At 44.3% G+C, this 21,478-nt stretch overlaps 1 protein-coding gene across 2 annotated transcripts in view; it reads left to right on the top strand.

The window, feature by feature from the left end:
• Positions 1-21,478, top strand: part of Wdfy4 (WDFY family member 4) — a 228,805-nt gene that overhangs the window by 129,742 nt on the left and 77,585 nt on the right. For both annotated transcript variants that reach the window (XM_021643461.2, XM_021643458.2), the window contains exons 40-43: positions 11,550-11,627; positions 16,289-16,495; positions 17,896-17,947; positions 20,015-20,196. In XM_021643461.2, the coding sequence (XP_021499136.2) occupies positions 11,550-11,627; positions 16,289-16,495; positions 17,896-17,947; positions 20,015-20,196 (519 nt within the window). The remainder of the gene's footprint in view (positions 1-11,549; positions 11,628-16,288; positions 16,496-17,895; positions 17,948-20,014; positions 20,197-21,478) is intronic.

Below are 21,478 nucleotides of genomic sequence, written 5' to 3'. Positions count from 1 at the left end.
GCCCGGCCGCTGGGGCGCCTGTCGCGTGAGTTACAGCGGCGTTCTCGCCCTGGGACCCATCTATTATGAGAAACCATTTTGGTTAATTAAAAAAGTCTTTCAAAGTCTCAGAACGGGAAGTTCGGAAAATTTCTTCTTTGCCGTTGTTGATGGGGGTTGGTGAAAACTTAGCTTGTTGGCCTGACAAAGAAGAAAGGAGAGGGTGAACACAGAGGACAATATGGGGAGAGGAATAAAAAGCCTTTAAGTCTGGTCTTGAGTGGGCTGAGTGTTTTGAGACTCGGGGGTCTATGGGTACAGTCTCCCACCTGGTCCTAACAGAGACCATTAAGGCAGTGGCTGAGAGCACTGAGTAAAAGGAACAATGCAAGCGAACAAGCTTGGGTTGGACTCATTTTGATTCATAGACTTTAACATTAGGGAACTCAGTCTACAGACTGGTGACAATGGAGCAAAAGAGAAAGGAACTTTTTCTCCAAGGGGAGTCAGACTGAAAGCCAAAGGGAATGAATGGTTAAGAAGTTACAGTAGAATAAAATAACCTGAGGAGAAATGTATGCTCTGTCAGAGAGTTCTAGAAGGCTTCTCAGGAAAGTGACAACGGCAAAGAGAAAAGAGCTAGTGGCAAGGTTTTAGGGTGAGAAGGAGATTGTATGTTGGGGATGTAAGCAGGCCTCTTTGGCTGAGTGTAGACATGGGGTGGAGGTGTGGACAAGGAGGAGAGTGAAAGGAACCAATGGCCAAGAATCATCTCCAAGTTCTCCAGGGTCAGAGAGGGACATATTTACCTGTGGGTCCTTTTACTTCTATGTCTCTACCTCCATCCATCTCTAGCTGCCATTGCTCTTCTCCGTTAGTCCTTCCTCCAGCCTTCTACACACATTCATTGGTTTCCGACTGTGCTTCAGACTCTTGGTTAAGGCTGCGGAATGCTAAGAGCAACAACAAAGCGTAGTCCCTGATGGTAGAGGCCCCACCTTTTAGTTAGGTAAAATCACTGTGGCATGATAGGGGGTTTTGTAAGAAAACTAGGGCCTAAGCAGGGTCAGGAAGAACTCAGCCTGAGACTTGGAGGAGGAAGAGGGTGTGAATGCAGATTGGCGAAAAGACAGTGGCCCCTAAGCGACAGTTACGACCATCTGCCTATGGGCCGGCTGCCAGTTTGGAATGACCCAAGTACCGTGTCTACTTTTATGTATTTATTTATATTTTGACTCACTCTCTAAGGTATTTATGATACATTTAGATGAAGATGCATTCAACAAAGAAATGAGTTTAGAAAACATAACAGGAGAATGGCTTCTGAGCAATCTTGATCATAACTACGTGGTCTATAATGACTTAAGTCAAGCTTCGACCTGGGCCCAGCTTCCTGGGAATCATTGCATGCCGGGAGGTTGGAAAGTCCCCTAACTATACTCCTACTAAGATGCCGGGCCTTGGCTTGAGGCTAGGGGAACAGCAAGAACACAGCAGATGGTCCCTGCCTAGCAGCTTAGCCCTGCCCAGCTCACCTTTACTCCCCTGCTGTGACTTTTTAAAGTTCATATCCTTTGGTTGTCCTGTCACTTACCAAAAACCATCCTGAGGTCTCATGAGGTTTGGAATAGACGCAGATCCAGAAGCATTGGGGGAGAACCCCGGTGCAGCTAGCTTTTACCACATTTCTCACAATTCCAAGTTTATCTTAAGCCCCGCACAGTTTTTGCTCCTGTTAGATCCTCCCCTTGGTGCAATAATCCACTTTCTTCCCTTGGGCATTTGTGGTCCTCCCTACCTGGAGCCTTCTTCTATTGGCCAATACTCTTTCCCATGCTTAAAGAGCACTGCTACTTCTGACAGCCCGCCAAACCTTGTCTAGACTGACCACGACTCTAGGCTGCTTCGTCTTAGTCTTATTTACTTTTCTCAGAAGAGTTTCAAGCCCATTTAGAAAACTGTTGTGCCCTGCTCATCCCTAAGGCTCTGGAGTCAGCACAAGGCCCAGATCCAGAGAGGCTCTTGATTACGCATTCTTTCACCACAATGGCTGCCCCTGTGAGGACCCAGACAAAGGGAAAGGAAAGCTGGTTGCTGACTAGGTGACTTGGACATCTGGAGTGAATCAACAGTGGGCATTTACTAGCAAGCCCTGGTGTGGGTCTCAAGAAGGCCAGGGTGAGCAATTTTGCTGAGGGTCCTATGGGTAGGGTTGTGCCTGCGTGTGTGTGTGTGTGTGTGTGTGTGTGTGTGTGTGTGTGTGTGTATGTATGTATCTGTAAATGTTGCTCAGAAAGCTCCATCTGGAGCCCTAGGTGGCAGCCAGTGCTATCTTGAGAATTCAGAGCAAAGGTCTACGCTGAGGGTGGAAGCAACTGGCAGGCATGACTAAGGGTCCTTGGTAAGTGGAAACAGGCATCTTCTGCAGGAATTCCAGCCCCCGCTTTCTTCCTGTCTGTGAAATGTCAGCAATGGTGTTCAGTGCTTCAGAGTCAGGTGTTACTTGGAGAGAAAGCGCCTCCCTCCACAACCCAAACATCCAAGTCCCCAGTCCTTGACCTTCTGAGCACCGACATTGCTCCCTAAGTGGGGGACTTCACCCCTGACTCCCTTTGACAGGTTGTAGCCCCCACATAGGTGCACTGAAAATACATCAACCCACGAGGCTATGGCTCACGGGAGCATAAATCAGTCTGTGGTTCATAGGCATCAATTACCCACAACGAAGGACCTGCAAACCCGCTAAAATCTGCCAGACTCAATAACTGTTTACATTTGTATGAAGGGTGTACACACAGCTCAGGCCATCATAAGAAAATGCCCTGTGTGGAGCAGCCTCGGCTACACATAATTACTGTATCACTGGCCTGGGAGCTTAGCAGAGGTCCGTTTGTTTTCCTTGGGAGCTTTCTCCTGTGCACTTGGTGTCTCTTCAGCTCATAAGTAATTTGAGGACCCAGGGATCAGGACACTGTTCAGTCCCTTTCAGTGTCTTAAGCCTCAGGACATGTTTCCTTGAGTTGCAAATTCCCGGGCAGACCCGATGTTCATCTTTCACTTGGGTCCCTTCTTAAAATTCCTAAATGTCTGCTCCTCTCTGAGGAGGAGTCTTGTGAGTTGTGACTTCAAAGACACAGAGAAAACAGGCTGGTAGGGATAGGCCAACCTTGTCACATTTCCCAATTCTTTGAGCCACACACAGGCTCTGACACCCTGAGGAGGAGGAAGAGGAGGAAGAGAAGGAGGAGAAGGAGGAGGAGGAAGAGAAGTTTGGCCTACTTCCTCAAGGAACCTTGCTTCTTGCAATTTTGAAGCCTTTATTCTTGGCTACACTAGAGTGCTTTTTTCCAAGTAGTCATTCTCCACGTACTCAGGATGATTGAATTTAATAAAAACATCACAGTTCAAAAAAAAAAGACAAATTAGAACCCACTGTTCATCTTAGAAATTAATATGAGAGTGAGTTTAACAAGAGATGAATTGCGCTGTGGTGAGTCAGTCCCTCTCCACCCACTCCGGGCCCCAGTTGTTTGTCATTATTGCTGGAAATATGATTATTACTCTGGTATTGCTTGACATTTATTAAGAATCCAGGGGCTGAGCCTCCACAGCAGAGAAAAGTGCAATTATCTGGCCACTCAGGGTAAGAAACTCTCTTGGCCTACATCATCCAAATAGAGGTCCCCCCAAAGACCCTCAGCCATAACTGGCTGCTGCAGAGCCCAGGCTGCTCCTGTCATCTTCACATTGGGCAGCTAAGTGCACACAGACAGAAAGTGCACTTGATTTGTCAACGAACGGGGGAAACGTTACATGAAAATTTTTTCTTTCTCATTAATTGCTTCTATTATTTACCCTCATCCAGACTGTTCTAAGGACTTACAATCCAAGGTAACTATGTCAGCTTTATTTGCAAGATGTGAAATATACAGCCATCCCCTTCGTCCATGGTTTTGCTTTTTGGGGTTTCAATTACCTGTGGTCTAAAAATGTTGGATGGAAAATTCTAGAGGTGATTCTGAAGTTTGAAGTTCCACACGGCTAGAGTCGGTGGCATTTGTGTGATGAAGACCTTCCCATGCCTTTCTGTCCTGCCCAGGGTGTAAATCCCCCCTTAGTCTGACATCCCCGTGCTGTTCACACTTTCTTGCCAGCTACAGAGTAGCCTCCGTGGTCATTTGATTTCTTTGTTAAGTTCAGCCGTCTCTGGACCTCAGCGATCAAACAGACCACTGAGCCATACACTGCTTGTGTTTAAGTAACTTTCAACTTTGCTTGTGAACAAGCCTTCAACACTGGCCAGTGGGGCTGGTGACTCACATTGCCAGAGAGGCCGATAAAGTGAAAGTTAAAATTCACCCGTGCTCACACACATCTACCTGTGAGATGGCGAAGAGGTGAAGGTTTGTCTGTAGCCATCTGTCAAGGTCAAGAGTCTAACATTGAGACATTGCTACTGACTAACCCCAGCTTCAATCTGTCTTCTCCATTTTACTATTAATCCACGGTCACCAAGGAGCCTTGTATATATATGTAAAAATATACATATATGTGTCTTCATTATATATATTATGTTTTCATTTTCTTTTCCATGTGGATGTAATTATTATTGTTTTAATTGTAATTTCCTGTTTTCTATTCTCACTAAAAAAATCTCAACATGGCAGGAGTATAGTCCCATGTCACTAAACCTTTATACACACACACACACACACACACACACACACACGAGCTGCAGTGAACCATTGTGTAGAGCATCTGGTTAGGGTGATAAACGGAAGCTTTAGTATAGCCTTAGCTGCGGAGACTTGTGATAGTCTGTTATATGAACAGTCCTCAATGGCTGCATAGTATTCTGTGGTGAGGATAAAGCATCCCTCTATGTGGACATATGTAAATTGCTTCATTTTCTGCTTCTATAAATAGGTTAGTAAAAAAAAATATGCCCACTGAGTGTTTGTGCCGATATATGATGATATCCTTGGAATATGGACTATGAAAAGAGTGGTCAGAATATTAAAAGATAGCATGACGCTCAGCTGCGAAAAGCCAGGGCTCATAACAGTAGCTCTGCACCAAGAGTCTGAGTTTTGGACCTCAGCTGTCAGCCTTTCCCTTTGTGAGGCCAAATGTGATTAGAGGACTAATGACCCTTTGCACCAGCAAGCACAATGACTCCTCAGTGGAGAGTGGGTGTTTTCCGTTTGGACAGTAGTGTCATGTCACTAGCAACTGGCTGGGCCCAGGGGTTCCCCTGGCAGAGTGACATCATCCAGCTGTGGCCAGTGACTTAAAAATGATTTCTAGGTGGGATATAATCCATTCCCCATATCAAAATCAGGCCTGTCTCCTGGAGCATGTGCTTCCCTAAGGAGACACAGAGAAAGCAGGGCCCTGGGTTCCTTCTTTGTCCCTCCTAAAGCCTCAGACAGCCTTTGGGGGCCCTTTGTTCTGCTTCAGAGGCTCTTGAGCTCTTTAACAGACTGACAGTTGCTAAGCAAAGGCTATTCAGTTGCAATAAGTGACACAAAACTCCGCTTTGAATTTGTCCCTAATCAATGCGCCCATCCACTGTTGTCCAGGCAGATGGGCCTCTGCCCTTGAATTGACCCAAATCTCCTTACTCTTGTCCCTGCAGCCTGTGGATAACAACTTTCCAGGTCACAGAAGGACCTGAGGTCACAGACACTTGATTTCCGTTTAGGGCTGAGGAGATGCAGCAGGTGGAGGTGTACATGGGGAGATGTTTGTGATGACAGAGTCCAGAACTCATCTTTATTTTCCACTCTGCCTGCAGTCACTCATCCTCACTTTGCCTCAGTGTCCAGCTCAGCTGATGGGAGTAATAACACAGGCTTATGAGGAAGATCTGCACACGCGGACCCTTTTATCAGCTGTAAAGTTCTATGTGCCTGTCAGTAGAGAGGACAGACAGCGTTTGGCTTCTCCACACCCTTAGACAAATCACTGATGTGCTCCTGCTTAGTGCCCTCCCATTTGCGGTTCTACTCGCTACTCCTTCTCAGCTTTCATGGAGAAAGCAGAGCCACCATACTTCCCTCTCTGTACGGGAGAAGGAAACTATCAGGTAGGAACCCTCTCACTCTCCAGGTGACACTAACATCTACTCCATATATATATGCACTGTACCCCTTCCCTCTAGTATCCAGACAAGAGGAACCTCTCTTTGCCATTGCTCATATCCTGTGCTGCCGGGGACCTTCCTTTCGCCTTGGCTTTTTGGCCTTGTCCTTTCTATCGCCATGTTCCCCTCTGCCTACTAACAGACTAATATAAACAAAACAAAGTATAGAACACATCTCATCATGGAAGCTGTAGTGTGTCACAGTGTGTCCCACAGTGTACACTTTTGTCCACACATCTTTACTTGCAAATGTTCATTGCAATGAGTCATTGGTCTGGTTTGAGGCCTCTGGCTTCTGCTGTGCTCTCAGTACTGGATCCTCACTGGCATTCCTCTTGGGTAAAGATGAAGACAACTACCAACGAATGTCAGAATTTTCCACGAGTGTAACTTTGAAGAGAGTAGCTACATCTATTGGTCCCCACAACTGAACTTCTTCACAGTTCTAGCATTTTGCACCCGCATGTGTCTTTGGGTGACAGCTTTGAAAGTACTTCCACTCCACAGTCCCATTTCAGCTTCATGCCACCTTAGCGGGCACACCACGGAGACGCTGGCAACTTTGTGTAACACAAGATGGATTCAGTGTTAGAAAGATTGATCCATTCATGTAGTGTGGCTGCCAAAGGCCAGAAACCAAGGTGTCTTAATTCCCTGCTTTCTGTCCCCACACTCACATCCTGCAATACCAGGCTAACTTTTCTGTCCTCTTGCTGAAGTGGGTCTGCCTGGGCCTGTCCCTTCCTCATAAGCCCAGAGCAGTCGGGCAAGGTCCTGCTCTTTCTGACAGGTCGCACAGTTGCTATCAGAAGACATCTGCCTTAGCTCAAGGGTCTCTGAGGGTACACAATTCCTAGTTCCTATTCCTCAAGCACCGTGTTTGGAGGAGGTCTGGGTTCTCGCTTGGATGCAGCAGCTGTCAGTTATTCGGTTCTTACGTTGCTTGTATTGCTCATGAGCATTGGTTCACTTAGAAACGCACACAAATGAGGTAGCCGAAATATTGAGGAACATTTCCCAAACAAAATTAAAAAGAAAGAAAGAAAGAAATCACCCTACACTCATTACTCCAGAATTGGGTTTAAAAATTATATTGTTTTTCTACTTTGCCAACAAACACTTTCTATTTTATTGAAACATAATATACATGGAAAATGCTCAAATGACAAGTATGCAAAGTAAGTATTTTAACAAAGAGAACATACAGTTGCCACCCAGATCAAAAGCACAAGGTTAGTAGCTCTCAGGGCACCCATGTCCCATTCCAGCTAGCAGCCCCTCAGCCCCAAATACTGTTTCTCTTCTGATAATGAATATCATATAGTACTTTCCCACATTTAAAGTTTTTATATTAATTAAGTGGCAATGTGTATATTCTTTTGTATGTTTCTTTCATTTTGAATTATATCTATAAGATTTAATGACATTATTGCATGCAGCTGCAATTAATTTTCTTTGCGGTAAATGGATTCTCAATTTCTTTGGTCTCAGAAATGCCTCACTTTCTTAAAAAATATTGAAAATCAAGTAAAAAAATCTTTGTTTACATAGGCATTTATTGCAATGGAAATTAAACCAGAATTTTTTTAAATGGTGTAATTAATTCGAAACACTAACAGAAAACCTATTGCCTTTAAACATGAAAAATATCTTGAGTGAATAATTATAACTTTCAAAATAAAAGGACTGAGAAAAATTGTTATTTTATATTTTAATAAACACTTCTCATGTCTAACTGTGTAGTTGAGAAGGAAGGAAAAATTTACCAACCTTTTTAGAAAATATAGGCATTTTTCTTTGATAGTACACCAAGACACAATAAATAGAAATGTTTTTAAAGCTCACCTGAAATCTTAGTCAGTGAAATAGTTCCACTTTGTAACATTAAATTGCTCTGGTCTGCCTGGCACGTACAATAATCTATATTGTGTTTTGGAACATGCGTTATAGTATGTGTGTCACATACATTTGAAATATTGGTCTCCCGAGTTGTGTCTGGCACTCGTTGAGACATTTCATTAAGTAGTGTTGCCAGCAGGATTTTGTCAACTCAACACAAAACCTAGACATATCTGGGAGGAAACCTCAATTGAAAATAAAAAAAAACCAAACCACCTCTAAGTGGAAAGAGTGTAAGACTCAGACATGGTGATGGAGGACACAAAGAAAACAAGGCCCTCTAAATTAACATAATCAGATCACATACAAACTCACAGAGACTGAGGCAGCGTGCACAGAGCCAGCACTGCTCTTCACTGGGTCCTTTACAAATATATTATGACTTGCAGTTTAGTGTTTTTATAGGATTCCCGAGTATGTGAACAGGTGGGTCTTTGTTTCTTGTGCCTTCCCCTGGGCTCCTTTCCTTCTGTTTGTTTTGTCTACTTCCAATGCGTAGCTTTTGTTTTATCTTATTTTATTTTATTATTATCATCCCTTTGAAGCCCGTTTGTCTTCTAATAAGAGACAGAAAGAGATGAATCCAGATGGGAGGGGAAGTGAGGGGAAACTGGGAGGAGTAGAGGGAGGGAAGCCATAATGATATATTGTGTGAGGAAAAGTAATCTATTTTCAATATAAGAAAAAAATGAGATGAAAAAAGGAAAGAAAGGAAGTCAGGCATCGAAAGAGAGAGAGAGAGATGAAGGAAGAAAGGTCCAGGTTGAAACCTTGGCAGAAAGGGATTTTGCAAGAGATTATTTACAATGGAACCATGAGGAAAATGTTGTGTCAGAACCAGAAAAACAGGCTGCTCAACACTGCTGGCTCTAAAATAAATAAAATCCAGATTTAGACTATTTTAAAAAAACACCTCCATAATGTTGGTCTGTAAGTACATCTATAGTACATTTTCTTGACTAATGATCAGTATGGAAGGGCCTAGCTCACTGCGGACACTGTCACCCCAGGGCAGGTGTTTCTGGGTGCTGTAAGAAAGCTGGGTGTGCAAGTCGTAGGCAAACAGGCCAGTAAACAGCACTTTGCTGTGGTCTGTGCTTCAGTTCCAGCCTCTAGGTTTCTGTCTTGAGTTCTTCCTGCCCTGACTTACCTCAGTGATGGAGAGTTTTAAGGTGAAATAGACTTAAGAGTTGTAAAGTGAAATAAACCCCTTCCGTCCAGGTTGATTTTTGTCATGGTGTTTTATCACAGCAATAAAGAACTCATAAGACACACAGTATGGAAAAGGCATGCTCAAGTCACCAGCCATCTAATCAGAAAAACCTTTGGCTGTTGAGAAACGGCAGCATTCACAGGGACAGATGCAAGTTTTCAAGTGTGCTGATACTTAACGTCTCAGGTTTGATCACATTCAGTAACAAATGCCGCCACTTGTTTTGCTGGAGATGGCTTGTTCGATCGGATCATTTCTAAGAGCATAGCTGCCAAATACTAAATGGTAAATAACTGTGGTTTTGTCCATCGGTCATTCGTTCAAGTATTAACAGTGCTGTTCTGTGTCAGAAGCTCACAAGCATGCTAGCAGCATAATCACTACTTCCTGAAACAGCCATCAGCTGTTTTGGTGTCCAGTCATGCTTTATGTTGACTTCCCATTTTAACACATGGGCTAGTAAACCAGTGGGCTTGAGAGTGGAAATTTTACAGAAAACCCACCTTTAAGTCTTCATCCTACAGATGTCTCAAAAATGAGGTTGTAAGAGCCTTTACTCATCTTCTCAGCTTCTCCATCTTGTTATCAGCTGCCGAAAGAGGTCAGGAATACAGAAAGCTGGGTGTAATTCTTTTTTTCTTTCTGCCCTGTTTCCTGGATCTTGATTCTTTTTTTTTCTCTTTTTTTTTAATTTATTTTTTAATTCTTTATTAATTATACTTTATTCACTTTGTATCTCCCCTGTGGTTCCCTCCCTCCTCCAGTCCCAATCCCTCCCTTCCTCCACCCTCTGCATGCATGCCCTGCCCCAAGTCCACTGATAAGGGAGGTCTTTTTTTCCTTCCTTCTGATCCTAGTCAATTAGGTCTCATCAGGAGTGGCTGCATTGTCTTCTTCTGTGGCCTGGTAATGCTGCTCCCTCCTCAGGAGGAGGTAATTAAAGAGCAGGCCAATCAGTTCATGTCAGAGACAGTCCCTGTTCCTATTACAATGGCACCCACTTGGATACTGAACTGCCATGGGCTACATCTGTGCAGGGGTCTTAGATTATCTCCATGCATAGTCCTTGGTTGTGGAGTATCAGTCTCAGGAAAGACCCTTGTGCTCAGATTTTTTGGTTCTGTTGCTCTCCTTGTGGAGCTCCTGTCATCTCCAGATCTTACTGTTTCCCACTTCTTTCCTAAGATTCCTTGCACTCTGCCCAAAGGTTGCCCATCACTTGTACAACCACTCTGGAAAGCAATCTGGCACATTCACAGACAACTAGGAATAGTGCTTCCTCAAGATCAGCTATTCCACTCCTAGGCATATACCCAAAAGAGGCTTGAGTACACAATAAGGACATTTGCTCAACCATGTTTGTAGCAGCCTTATTTGTAATAGCCAGAAGCTGGAAACAGCCCAGATGCCCCTCAGTGGAGGAATGGATGCACAAATTGTGGTATATCTGCACAATGGAATATTACTCAGCAATAAAAAACAAGGAAATCATGAAATTTGCAGGTAAATGGTGGGATCTGGAAAAAATCATCCTGAGTGAGCTATCCCTGAAGCAGAAAGATGCACACGATATATACTCACTCACATACACATATAATATAGGATAAATGTACTAAAATATGTACACCTGAAGAAACTAATCAAGAGGGAGGACTCTTGCTAAAATGCTGAATTCCTATCCAGAAAGGCAAAGAGGATGGACATCAGAAGAAGGAGAAAAGAGGGAACAAGTCAGGAGCCTGACAGAGGACCTCTGAAAGGCTCTGCCCTGCAGACTATCAATGCAGATGCTGGGCTCTTGATTCTTTATGCTTTGGACACCTTGGTGGACTTAGAGAACAGCTCTCCAGCGCCCCGACCACCCTGCCACCCCCATATAGCCATAAGCCCGACTAAACTCAGCTATTTAGAGGCTACTTTCTGGTTAGCAGCCAAAGCTCCAGTTCTATTTAAAAACATGCAAAGGTCTCAAGGCAAAAAGCAAAAGCGTTAATATTAAGCAATCCTTGATAAGTTTTCTTTCTGTGGATCAAGTCTTACCTCTCTTGGCTGTATCTCTCCAGGTTACTTAAGAAACATAAATTTTGGTAATTATTCTAAAGAGGAAGGCTGAGCCTACCACAGTTTAAAAAGAAAGGCACACCCAAGCGTGAACACGAATGTATTGTGTTAGCGGATCAGCAGAGGCAAAATCACTGTTCACAAGCTTGTGAGTGGTTCTGCCCGTGGAGCCTGTGGCAGCTGGCAGAGTGGAGGCATGGATCCCAGTCTCTCACCATCACTAAGCTGCGATTGCCTTTCTCTCTTCTCCAGGATTTTGTGTCCTGTATAGAGAATTACAGAAGAAAAGGACAGGAGGTGTATGCATCGCTGTACAAAGACTACATGCAGGTAAGAAACAGAGTGTATCTTCTCTCTACACAGCATCCTTGCAGCCACCTTAGGTTAGGGAAAGGAGGGGAGAAAGAGAATGGAGAATCAGAGGGCCTTTGTTTTAAGCCTTAGAGAGCAAAAGTCAACAGCTGATCATCAATGATGGGTTCACCTTTCTGGGCTCACACAGTGGGCACAGCACCCACAGCTCAGCAGCAGAGAGGCTGGCACCTCTTCCTGTTCACACTTGTGCTCAGTCACCAGGCCACTGTGGGTGGATGCTGGGAGCCCATGGTGCCTTGAAACGGGATGTGAGCTGAAGGCGTGATGACAGAATGCAGAGCTGGGTCTCCTGTTTGGATGGCTTCACTACCGGGGGAACTTTCATATTAAATAACTTCACAACTCAGTAGCTACCTATAACGTATCCTGGGGATTTAGCAAGGAAATAAGTGACTTTAACAAAGGATAGAATTTAATTTGGGCTACTCAGATGTTTTATTTGAGTAAGGGAACATTTAAGCTGAGACCTGTAGAGAAAGCTATGGGCTGAAATATTTTAGGAAACACAGTTTTGGCCAGAGAAAAATGCATGTGAGGATCCTGAGCGAGGAAGTCACCAGGTGCCCTTGATTAACCAGAAGAGCCTGTGCTAGGAGACACAGAGTGACTATGAAGAGGGGGCCGAAACACAGAAGGTTCCTGTCACATTAGGGTTTCAGTCCTAAATGCAGAGAGCTATTACCAATAGGGGCAGGTTTAGACACAGCATAAGCACCAGGAGTCATTTCTGTGAGTGCCCCAGAACACTCTTAGGCCAGTCAGAGCACTGTATGAACCCCAGGCTTTCCCTTTCCTAGGTATTTCATAACCATGAGAACTGAAAGAGCAAGGGTTATGCCGTCAGCCAACAACTGGTAAACAATAGATATTCTACATATGGTTATATAATGGCTAAGAAGTGGGGCTTTAGTTGATATTAAACATAGAACATCTTAAATGAGCAATGACATGCAATATTAAAAGTTATCAAGCTCTTAGTTTCAGAGGACTGTGCCTCTGTCAAAGCCTTTGCCTGTGCTGAAAATACAGCATTTACAATGCCGTCACTCTGCCTTGAAGGTGACAAGGCTCAAACTGTTATGTTCTTCCTTGAGAGCACAATGGGTGAAAGAAATCATTAGCACATATGCTAATCATGCAGTGGTGGAGTGGGGGAGTCTCAAAGGTTGAAACAAGGTGCCCAGGTGCTGGGAGCCAGCATAGCACTGATCTCCTGGCCTACGTCTCAGGGTTGGGAGCCCAGGTCTGCCTTGGCATTTCTGGAGCTGTGCAGCCTACACCCAGCTTACCCAGACATCAGGCCCCTCAGGGTCCCTTAGAAGCTGTCACAGGGATCAGCCAGAACAGCTGGTACTTGAGCCAAGGCTTTATCATGAGCACTTACCTTGCCCCAAGATTGCAGAGTGTGTTACATTGCTAGAGGATGCCTAGGTAACATTTGGGTACTATCTGTGGCTGTGGGACAGACTCTTGAACATCATCAGTTTATCCTCTGAACGGACTTGCTGATTTTGTCGCTGCTAAAATATTCAGTTATCACTGAAAGGGAAAATACACAAATTTAGGTTGCATCTTTTATTTTTTTAATTTTTTTAAAGAAAACCCTCTTTACACTTGGATGATTTTGAGGGGAAAAAAAATCAGTACCTCACCAAGAGCCATAACTATCTGTCCATTTATCTTGGTGAGATACTGATTAAAATTTTGTATGCATGTATATACACATATGTATATGTAAACACATACACACACACACACACACACACACACATCTCAAGAACCTGGGCCACTAATTTCTATCTAGGAGAGAGAGAGCTTTCTAAGTCTGGGGTTTCTAAGTTCCTGCTGATTCTGCAAAATCGAAAGTTCCTGTGGTCCGGACGGGGACTCAACAGAGGTGCCAGCCAAGAAAGGAGGCACCACTCTCCTGAAATGCCAACCTGGCTCAGTTTCATAAGTGGGACCTGCCTAGAGTTCATAAAGTACTTGAAAATTTTGTGTGATTTACTGTTGGTTAGGATTTTTCTTTAAAAAAAAAAAATCAGCATTATTTGAAGGTATTTCATGTTTCCAAGTCTTTAAATATTTAAAATGCTTCAATATTTAGAGGAATGCAGATGGAATCGCTGTCTGCTGGAGATAATGGGGTCTGGAGCACTCACCCCACTTTTCTGAGGGCCAGCACACTTTTTCAGCTCATATCATGTCCATAAAAGTCATCCTGAAACTCTAGTCTGTTCATTTTGAGATACAGTCTTGCTCTGTAGCCCTGCCTGGCCTGGAACTCCTTATGAAGACCACAGCAGGGCATGGTAAGCTCACAGAGATCCACCTTCATCTACTTCCCCAGTGCTGGGATTAGAGGCATGAGCCACCGCTCCTGGGATAAACTTGAACCGTGACACAAGTCAGTGTTTTGAAATCTGATGGCTACTCATGGTCAGCTTCTGCTAAGTCAGTGGTTCTCAACTTGTGGGTCATGATCCCTTCAGAGGCTGAACGACCCTTTCAAGGGGTCTCATATCAGATATCCTGAATATCAGATACTTATATTATGATTCATAGCAGTAGCAAAATTACTGTTATGAAGTAGCAATGAAATAATTTTATAGTTGGGGATAACCACATGAGGAACTGTATTAAAGGGTTGCAGCATTAGGAATGTTGAGAACCATTGTACTAATGAACCCAAGGAGACCCTCTCCTAAGGAGTGGACAGTAAAGTCAGGGGACAGTGAAGTCAGGGGACCTCAGTGCAGAGCTTCCAATAACAAGACTTCTCCATCCTTCCCTTTACCCTCCACTTAGAGGTCCCCAGAGATGGATGGAGCCCAGAGCATTCCTGCGTATCCCATCCAGTGCCCGGAGGCCATCCCAGCATTGGTCATATCCATAGATACTGCTCTATCACATCTCTGCTGGCATTCCTTCCTCCTCTCTGACTTGTTCACTTGCCCCTCTCCTTTGTCCAAGCCCTGTCCATTATCTTCCCTGCACAAGCTTGTCTTCCTGATCTGTGCCTGGACCATGATGTGATGGACAGATGTGCTTCAGCCTGCCTTTGCTTCCTTCAGCTCTTTGTGAGATGCTGGTCACCCCCAAATGCCCAGGCTCCTCATTTGTGAGGAGCTCCTCATATGTGCTCTCCTTTGGGCTACATGGGGACTGACAGGCTGTTTCATTTCTATCCCAGTCTCTGCCTCTTGACGTCTTTGTATAGCTTCTTCAGGAGCCAGGGTGAGGGCATCATCTCTAACTGGCTTATAAAACTGATAAAATGATGAAGAACTCAGGAGAAAGGTAGGCTTCAAGCAGAGCCTGATCCACATGGCCAGCATCCATCCCCTCCCTCCTTTCCAACTACTTCTTCCTTTCCTCTTCTTCTCCACAATTCCTCTTTCCCTTTCTCCTTCCCCTCTTGAACCTTTCACTCTACCACCCCTCCCCCACTTTATTTCTCTCACACATTTTTTTCTTTCATACATATACACACAAATGTGTGAGATTGCTGATGAGTTTGAAGCTCAAGGACATAAGGATAAAAGGGAAGGTGTCTGGTAAGCTCACTTGCTCATCAAGCCTCATCCTGAAATGAGATCACTTTCTAGTTTGTCCAAAGCTACCCTCAGTGTCAAATCACATGTCTGTAGGGCTGTCCATGCCCAGGGAAAATGCCCTGTGGAGACAGAGGGCCAAAGACACTCCCTCTGCTTGGGCTTCAGAGAGCACCATGCCAAAAGCTTGGATTAACACGTGGGTGCCTTTCCTTTCTGTTTATGTTAAGTTTTTGAAACATCTGTTGCTTCCATTATAATATTTACCGGCCTGTTTTCTGAAAAATGAACATTTGGGATAAATGCTATCAAATATTTGAACACCTACAGAAGTTCATTTGAAGCTGACCCTGCTGCTCAAACTGTTTCTTTTCTAGGTGTGGTATGAATCTTAGTAGGACTTACAGAAACAGTGAGGGCTGTTATTGTGCCCTTCAAAAGCCTTAAACTTACACAGCAGTAGATGATAGGGAAGTAAAAAACCATACACTCAAACCAAGGATTACATGAATATCAGAATATTTGCATGTACACTCGAGGTTTCTTTTCTTTGACTGTTCTAGAACCCTTACACACCCAAGAATCATATGACATTAGTATGTAAAGGTTCTCACACACCATGCAGGCCAAATGTGTCACCTAATCACTGTGGATTCTGAAGTCCAGAGATGAGAATGACTGGCTCAAGTCAGCAGCCATCACGGGACTGTTGGTCCTCACTCTGCCAGCAGTTTGGGTCTCCTGGAGGAGCAAGCATTATTTCAGAATACAAAGGCTATGGAAATCCCACATCCATGGAACCCACTGCTGCCTGCCCTCTCCCAACCGTCTGGTGACTTAGAAGACCAAAGGCTGCACAGTTTTCTCCTTCCCCACCGAATCTGAATGATCTTGAAGATGAGAAATAACTTTTTTCTCTTGGCCTGGTCCAGAGAGGATGTGAATAAGCCTGAGGCCTACCTGGAGGGCCATCTTTCTCCACTAACAACCACAAGAGCTTTGGGGCAGGCCTACAAGGGTAATGAATGTGTCTAAGTGTGGTGTTGTATTTCTTCTTTGCAGAGGTGGAAGAGCAGCAGCATCAAGGCAGCCACAGCCTGGGCCAGGATGCGAGAACAGCTCTTTGGGGAGCTGGGATTATGGGGCCAAATGTCAAAATCCACACCCTGTGCCCAGTGGGAACTGGACAGAAGGGAAGGACCAGCTCGCATGAGGAAACGTATCAGACGTTTGTTTTCATGGGAAGCGCTGAACCTTGGAGGGCACAAGGTATGTGCTCGGTATGATGGGAAGTATGCAGGGAAGGAGCTATGTGTCATTAGAACCCCCAACCCTTCCCAAGAAGACAGACTATACCTAGATAGGTTAGGGAAGTCCTCAATCTTATTCTTGAAGTAATTTAGCTGCAGTTGGGGACAGGCACTAAATAACTGGCCCCATCTGGAGCCTGAATGAATGGGTAGATGAGTGGGTGGGTCACACTTGTTCAGCCCTGACCCATCACCACAAGGCAACCCATAGAACTCCTGGCCTGGCGGTGCCATTGTCTTCTCACATGAGTCTTTCGTCATTGAACACTTGGTGTCTGTACTGCTGGTAGTTATTGCACAAACAAATCCTGTAATAAGTTTCACAATGAAAAATCTCTCAAGCTCAGCAGTTCTGTAAGCTCAAGCCAATGGCTCCTTTAGCACCCAAGCTGTATTGGCTTTCCAGGCAAAGGAATCTGGGCAGTCTCTAGGGGTTGGCTCTTCTGAAGCTTATATAACTAGATCATCAGATATATACATACATACACACACACACATGTATACACACATATATATATGTGTGTGTGTGTATACATGTATATATGTGTGTGTGTTTGTGTGTGTGTGTGTGTGTGTGTGTGTGTGTGTGTGTGTGTATTGCATTTTAAGGGCTAGAAGACATTTGGCTTTATTTAATAGTAGAAAGGAAAAAAAACTAGCAACAATTTTTCATGTTCTCATGGAACATTAGTAATTTAAAATAGCTTGAAAGGCAGCCTTCTGGACACTGGGATGCTGGATATCCTGCCCCCTCATGCATTCTAAGATGTGGTATTATTTTTGTTCTCCAGTCTACTACCCCAGCATCTTTATCTGTACTCAGCCCCCAGAAAATGTAATGAGAAAATTATATTTAATTGATTCAGTAGATACTTGTATTTTAACTGTCATCATTGACTGGTGGCATGTAGTTTTGGTTTTTTTTTCCTCAAAACATTTTTTTTTTTTTAGGATTTGGGGGAAGGAGAAAAGGCATCTTGCTCACAATGTGGGCGACAATGCCAAGGCTTGGCTCTGTAACTTGGTCACTTGTCCCTGTGGCTGACCAGCCCAGATCCTCTTCATAGTGACCCCACACGCAGACATCCAGCGTGCTGTCCAATCCCACCCCGGCACCTCCTTCAGTCATTGCCATCAGTCCTACTTAAAGGAAGACTGCAGTTTCCACTCTCACTCAGAAACGATCAACACGTGCATTTTACATGATCCTGTAGGATTTGGCATAATCTTCCTTTGTACCTGAGTCTAGAGTAACTGGAGGGGACTGTACACATTGACATCTATCTGTGTATCTGTGGAAAGGCAGAAGCACAAACAATGTCTGGGATTTATTTTGTCTTCTCCCTGGTTCTATTTCAGGAGAGCCAAGACAGAAAGGGTGATGTTTCTCAGACAAATGCTGAAAACCAAGGTATCACGTTTTTAAGTCTATCTTGTTCTCTTCAATAATTACACCTACTGCTGATTTTATTTAATACCTCACCATAGATATTACTCTGTGTGTGTGTGTGTGTGTGTGTGTGTGTGTGTGTGTGTGTGAGAGAGAGAGAGAGAGAGAGAGAGAGAGAGAGAGAGAGAAGGAGGGAGGGAGAGAGAATGCTGAGAAACAGGAGTAGTTTGCACACAAGCCTTTCAAGACTGCGTTTCAGAATGAAGGGAATTTACTCCAGACCCAGACCTGTGTGAGAGGGAGAGTTGTTAGTAGCTTAGAATAGTAACTATGGGTGCCTCTACCCTATCTATATTGGGTAGACTTTAACAGTGCCGTAAATCAATTCAAATACATGTTTAATGTGTGATCAAACATGTAGAAGGATAACAATATGTATTAGAATAAAAGTGGATGGTATTTGAACTCTTCTAATACAAAACACAACCTACATGATAGTCATCATTTACCTCAGGCTTAAAGACAGTGTTGTAGAGTCATTTCTGATTTGCTGAAAATCTAGGGCATCTAACACACACACACACACACACACACACACACACACACACACACACACACACAAGAGAGAGAGAGAGAGAGAGAGAGAGAGAGAGAGTTTCAATTTTGTGTTTTCACTTATGACTCCGTCTTTTGATCAGTAAAGTCATATCTTTTGAATTCATACACGCAGCCTGTGAGTTCTTGGATCTTGGGGATGGACAGTGGCTACTCCTCACGTGGGGGCAGCGTCTCTGCATGGATAAGCCTGGCTTGCCTGCTGCCTGCCAGCCAGCGGTAACAAAAGCCCAGAACTGAGAAGCTCAGGTTCCGTTCAGAGGGCGAAGCTGGTGAGGACTAGCTCTGAGAGCAGCAGGCGTCTTCATCCTTCCAGATGTGAGGTTCCCAGGTTGGGAGGTTGTCAAAGAGCTGAGCTTTGGCACAAAGAAAATGGCTAATAGCTTTGCAGTTATGAGAGACATGCCTCCTCCAGACATGTGCTCATCTGCGACTTGAGTAGAGAAGGCGCAGGATGAGAGTATCCATGCTGTCATCTGCTTAGCTTAGATCCAGATGTCCTGGCTCTGGACAAACAAATCTAGAAGTGAGCAGAAAGGACATAAAATAGCATATTTTTTGTTGCTCAAGCCATCAAGTCTCTAAAGAGCAGGGGAAGGACTAGTTGATTATGAAATAGCCACACAGCAGATATCACTCAATACCATTTAAGTTGTTGAAAAAGCTTTAAAATGGATTGGGAAAGTACTTATGACACAGTCTTGAATGAAACTTTGTAAATGTAACATTATTCTTATGTTAACAATCACACGTACACACACGTTCAGAAAAGACTCTGGAAGCGGTTTAGTTACTTTGTGAACAGTGAGGGTGAACACACTGAGGCAGGAAAGACCTTTCACGGTACTCAGGAAGACCTGCTTTACATCCCCTCTACTCCAATAGTCATATGGCCGTGGGCAAAGTCCCAAGCCTTATTCAGATTTTTTTTTTCATTTGCAAACTAAGATGAGATACTACAGCCGAGACAGGACTATATAGAAAAATGGCACCAAAACGTCCCCGAGTACCTACTGGAAACTGACACTCTAGGACATACATGTGTTTTTCTTTTCTGTTTATTAGAGCCTCATGGCATTTCAAACTCCTTCAAATAAGATGTTAGAAATTCTGTTGTTTAGAAATATCAATGACACTCTTGTAGAAGAGAGAATGAACAGGTTCAGAAGGAGCAAATCCTAGACAGACCTAAAAAGAGATGTTCCATTGATCATTGAGGATGGACTTTAAAATGTTGCCTTGAATCAGTTTGATAGCCATAGAGCAGCCAGGCTTGCCATACCCTGTTGACCAGCTTGCAGGAGTGTAGCCTATAACACAGGTCAAGTGGCTGTATTCGTTCTCAGGAACAACGGAAGGGCACACTGACTGCTTCTACTCCAGGGCCTGACAGTTCCTCTCAGCGGCAAAGGCTTATGCTGTTTGGGCCCCCATTACGATGCCATATTGCTCACACCAAGACAATGTGTCCAGTTTTCACTAGTGCAGATGAGCTGACTCCAGAGGAAGCTGAGAGCAGGCCGGACGAAGTGGGAGTGGATTGCACACAATTGACCTTCTTTCCTGCTTTGCATGAAAGCCTGCACTCAGAAGATTTCTTGGAATTATGCCGGGAAAGACAAGTCATTTTACAAGAGCTGCTAGATGGAGAAAAGGTAACACATGGGCAGAGCCACAGTAATTCATTGAGACTGTCTGACAAGACAGAACTGGATATCATCACTCATCTAGGAAATCCCCAATAATGTTCACACCTGTCTACTACATAAAAGATGAGCAGAGGCAACAGGCTCCTAATTTCTATGGCCTCCCATGTGCCCCATGTCAAAACATCTACCAGATGAGATTCAAGCTAACAAACTATTGTATAAAATGTCTTCTAAACATTTCCGTTGACTTCATAGTAGTTCCTGGTCCTCCCATCAAAATCTGGCTGCCCTGAAGGGCCAACCTACACCTGGAGGGGTACTATGCTTTGACAGGTCCACCAGTATGTCCCTTGGACATCACTGAGGCCCAGGAGTGAGTGGGGATTAAATTGTGCACAGTGTTGTGCATCTTTCAAAGGACTGTATGGTGACAGGCCGGAGCTGATGGGCAGAAAATTTTGGGTCCTAGCAGGTGGTATTTGAGCAACCCAAAGTATTACACAAGTCCCTGGCAGGGCCAGAGGAATGTGTATTAACTTCAGATTGCTACAAAGAAATGATTAAGAAAGGTTACTTCCAAGCACAAAAAGTTGTTTAGGCTCAGAGTTCTACAAGCTCTGGAGTGAAATCTGCTGGGGCCTGCAGCATGGTGGGAAAGTGTGCTGACATCTGGAGCCAAGAGAGGAAGGGACGAAGGAAGAGAGGGAGGGAGGAAGGAAGAGAGAAATATACACACTGAAGTCCCATTAGGCCCTTCCTGGGTACAGCCCCAATAATGTATGTACCTCCCACTGGGCCTTACCTCTTAAAAGCATGTTAGCATCTCCTAATATTGCCACCCCTAGGGACCAAACCTTGAGACCCGAACCTTTGATAGATACTCATCCAAACTATACCAAGCAGCCATCGGGGACAAAATAAAGCTGGGGTCTCAGGAAAGGGTCCTTTTACACAAGTCTAAAACCAGAATGGAAGATGAAGCACATGTCTTAGAATAAACCAGACACAAGTTCAAATCTCTGCTGGCCACATGCTGAACGGTGCCCAGCTAACCGCTGTGGACCTGCTTTCTCATTTTCCCCTGGAGCTGTTAACGTGCATGTCATACAGTTCTGGCCAGGTTTAGATGGTGTCACAGAAGAAACTAATTGAGAATGGTGCACACAGGAGAAACTCAATAAAGACTATTCTCTTTTTGAGTAGAAACTACATTCTCCCATGGGGTGGCATAGGCAAAGGAGATAATCCAACCAAACACGAGGAGACAAGGTGGAGCCAGCAAACCTTG

Source organism: Meriones unguiculatus, chromosome 9 (genome assembly GCF_030254825.1).
Source record: "Meriones unguiculatus strain TT.TT164.6M chromosome 9, Bangor_MerUng_6.1, whole genome shotgun sequence".
In the NCBI taxonomy this organism is placed as follows: Eukaryota; Metazoa; Chordata; class Mammalia; order Rodentia; family Muridae; genus Meriones; species Meriones unguiculatus.
This window is presented reverse-complemented; position numbering and strand designations above follow the sequence as displayed.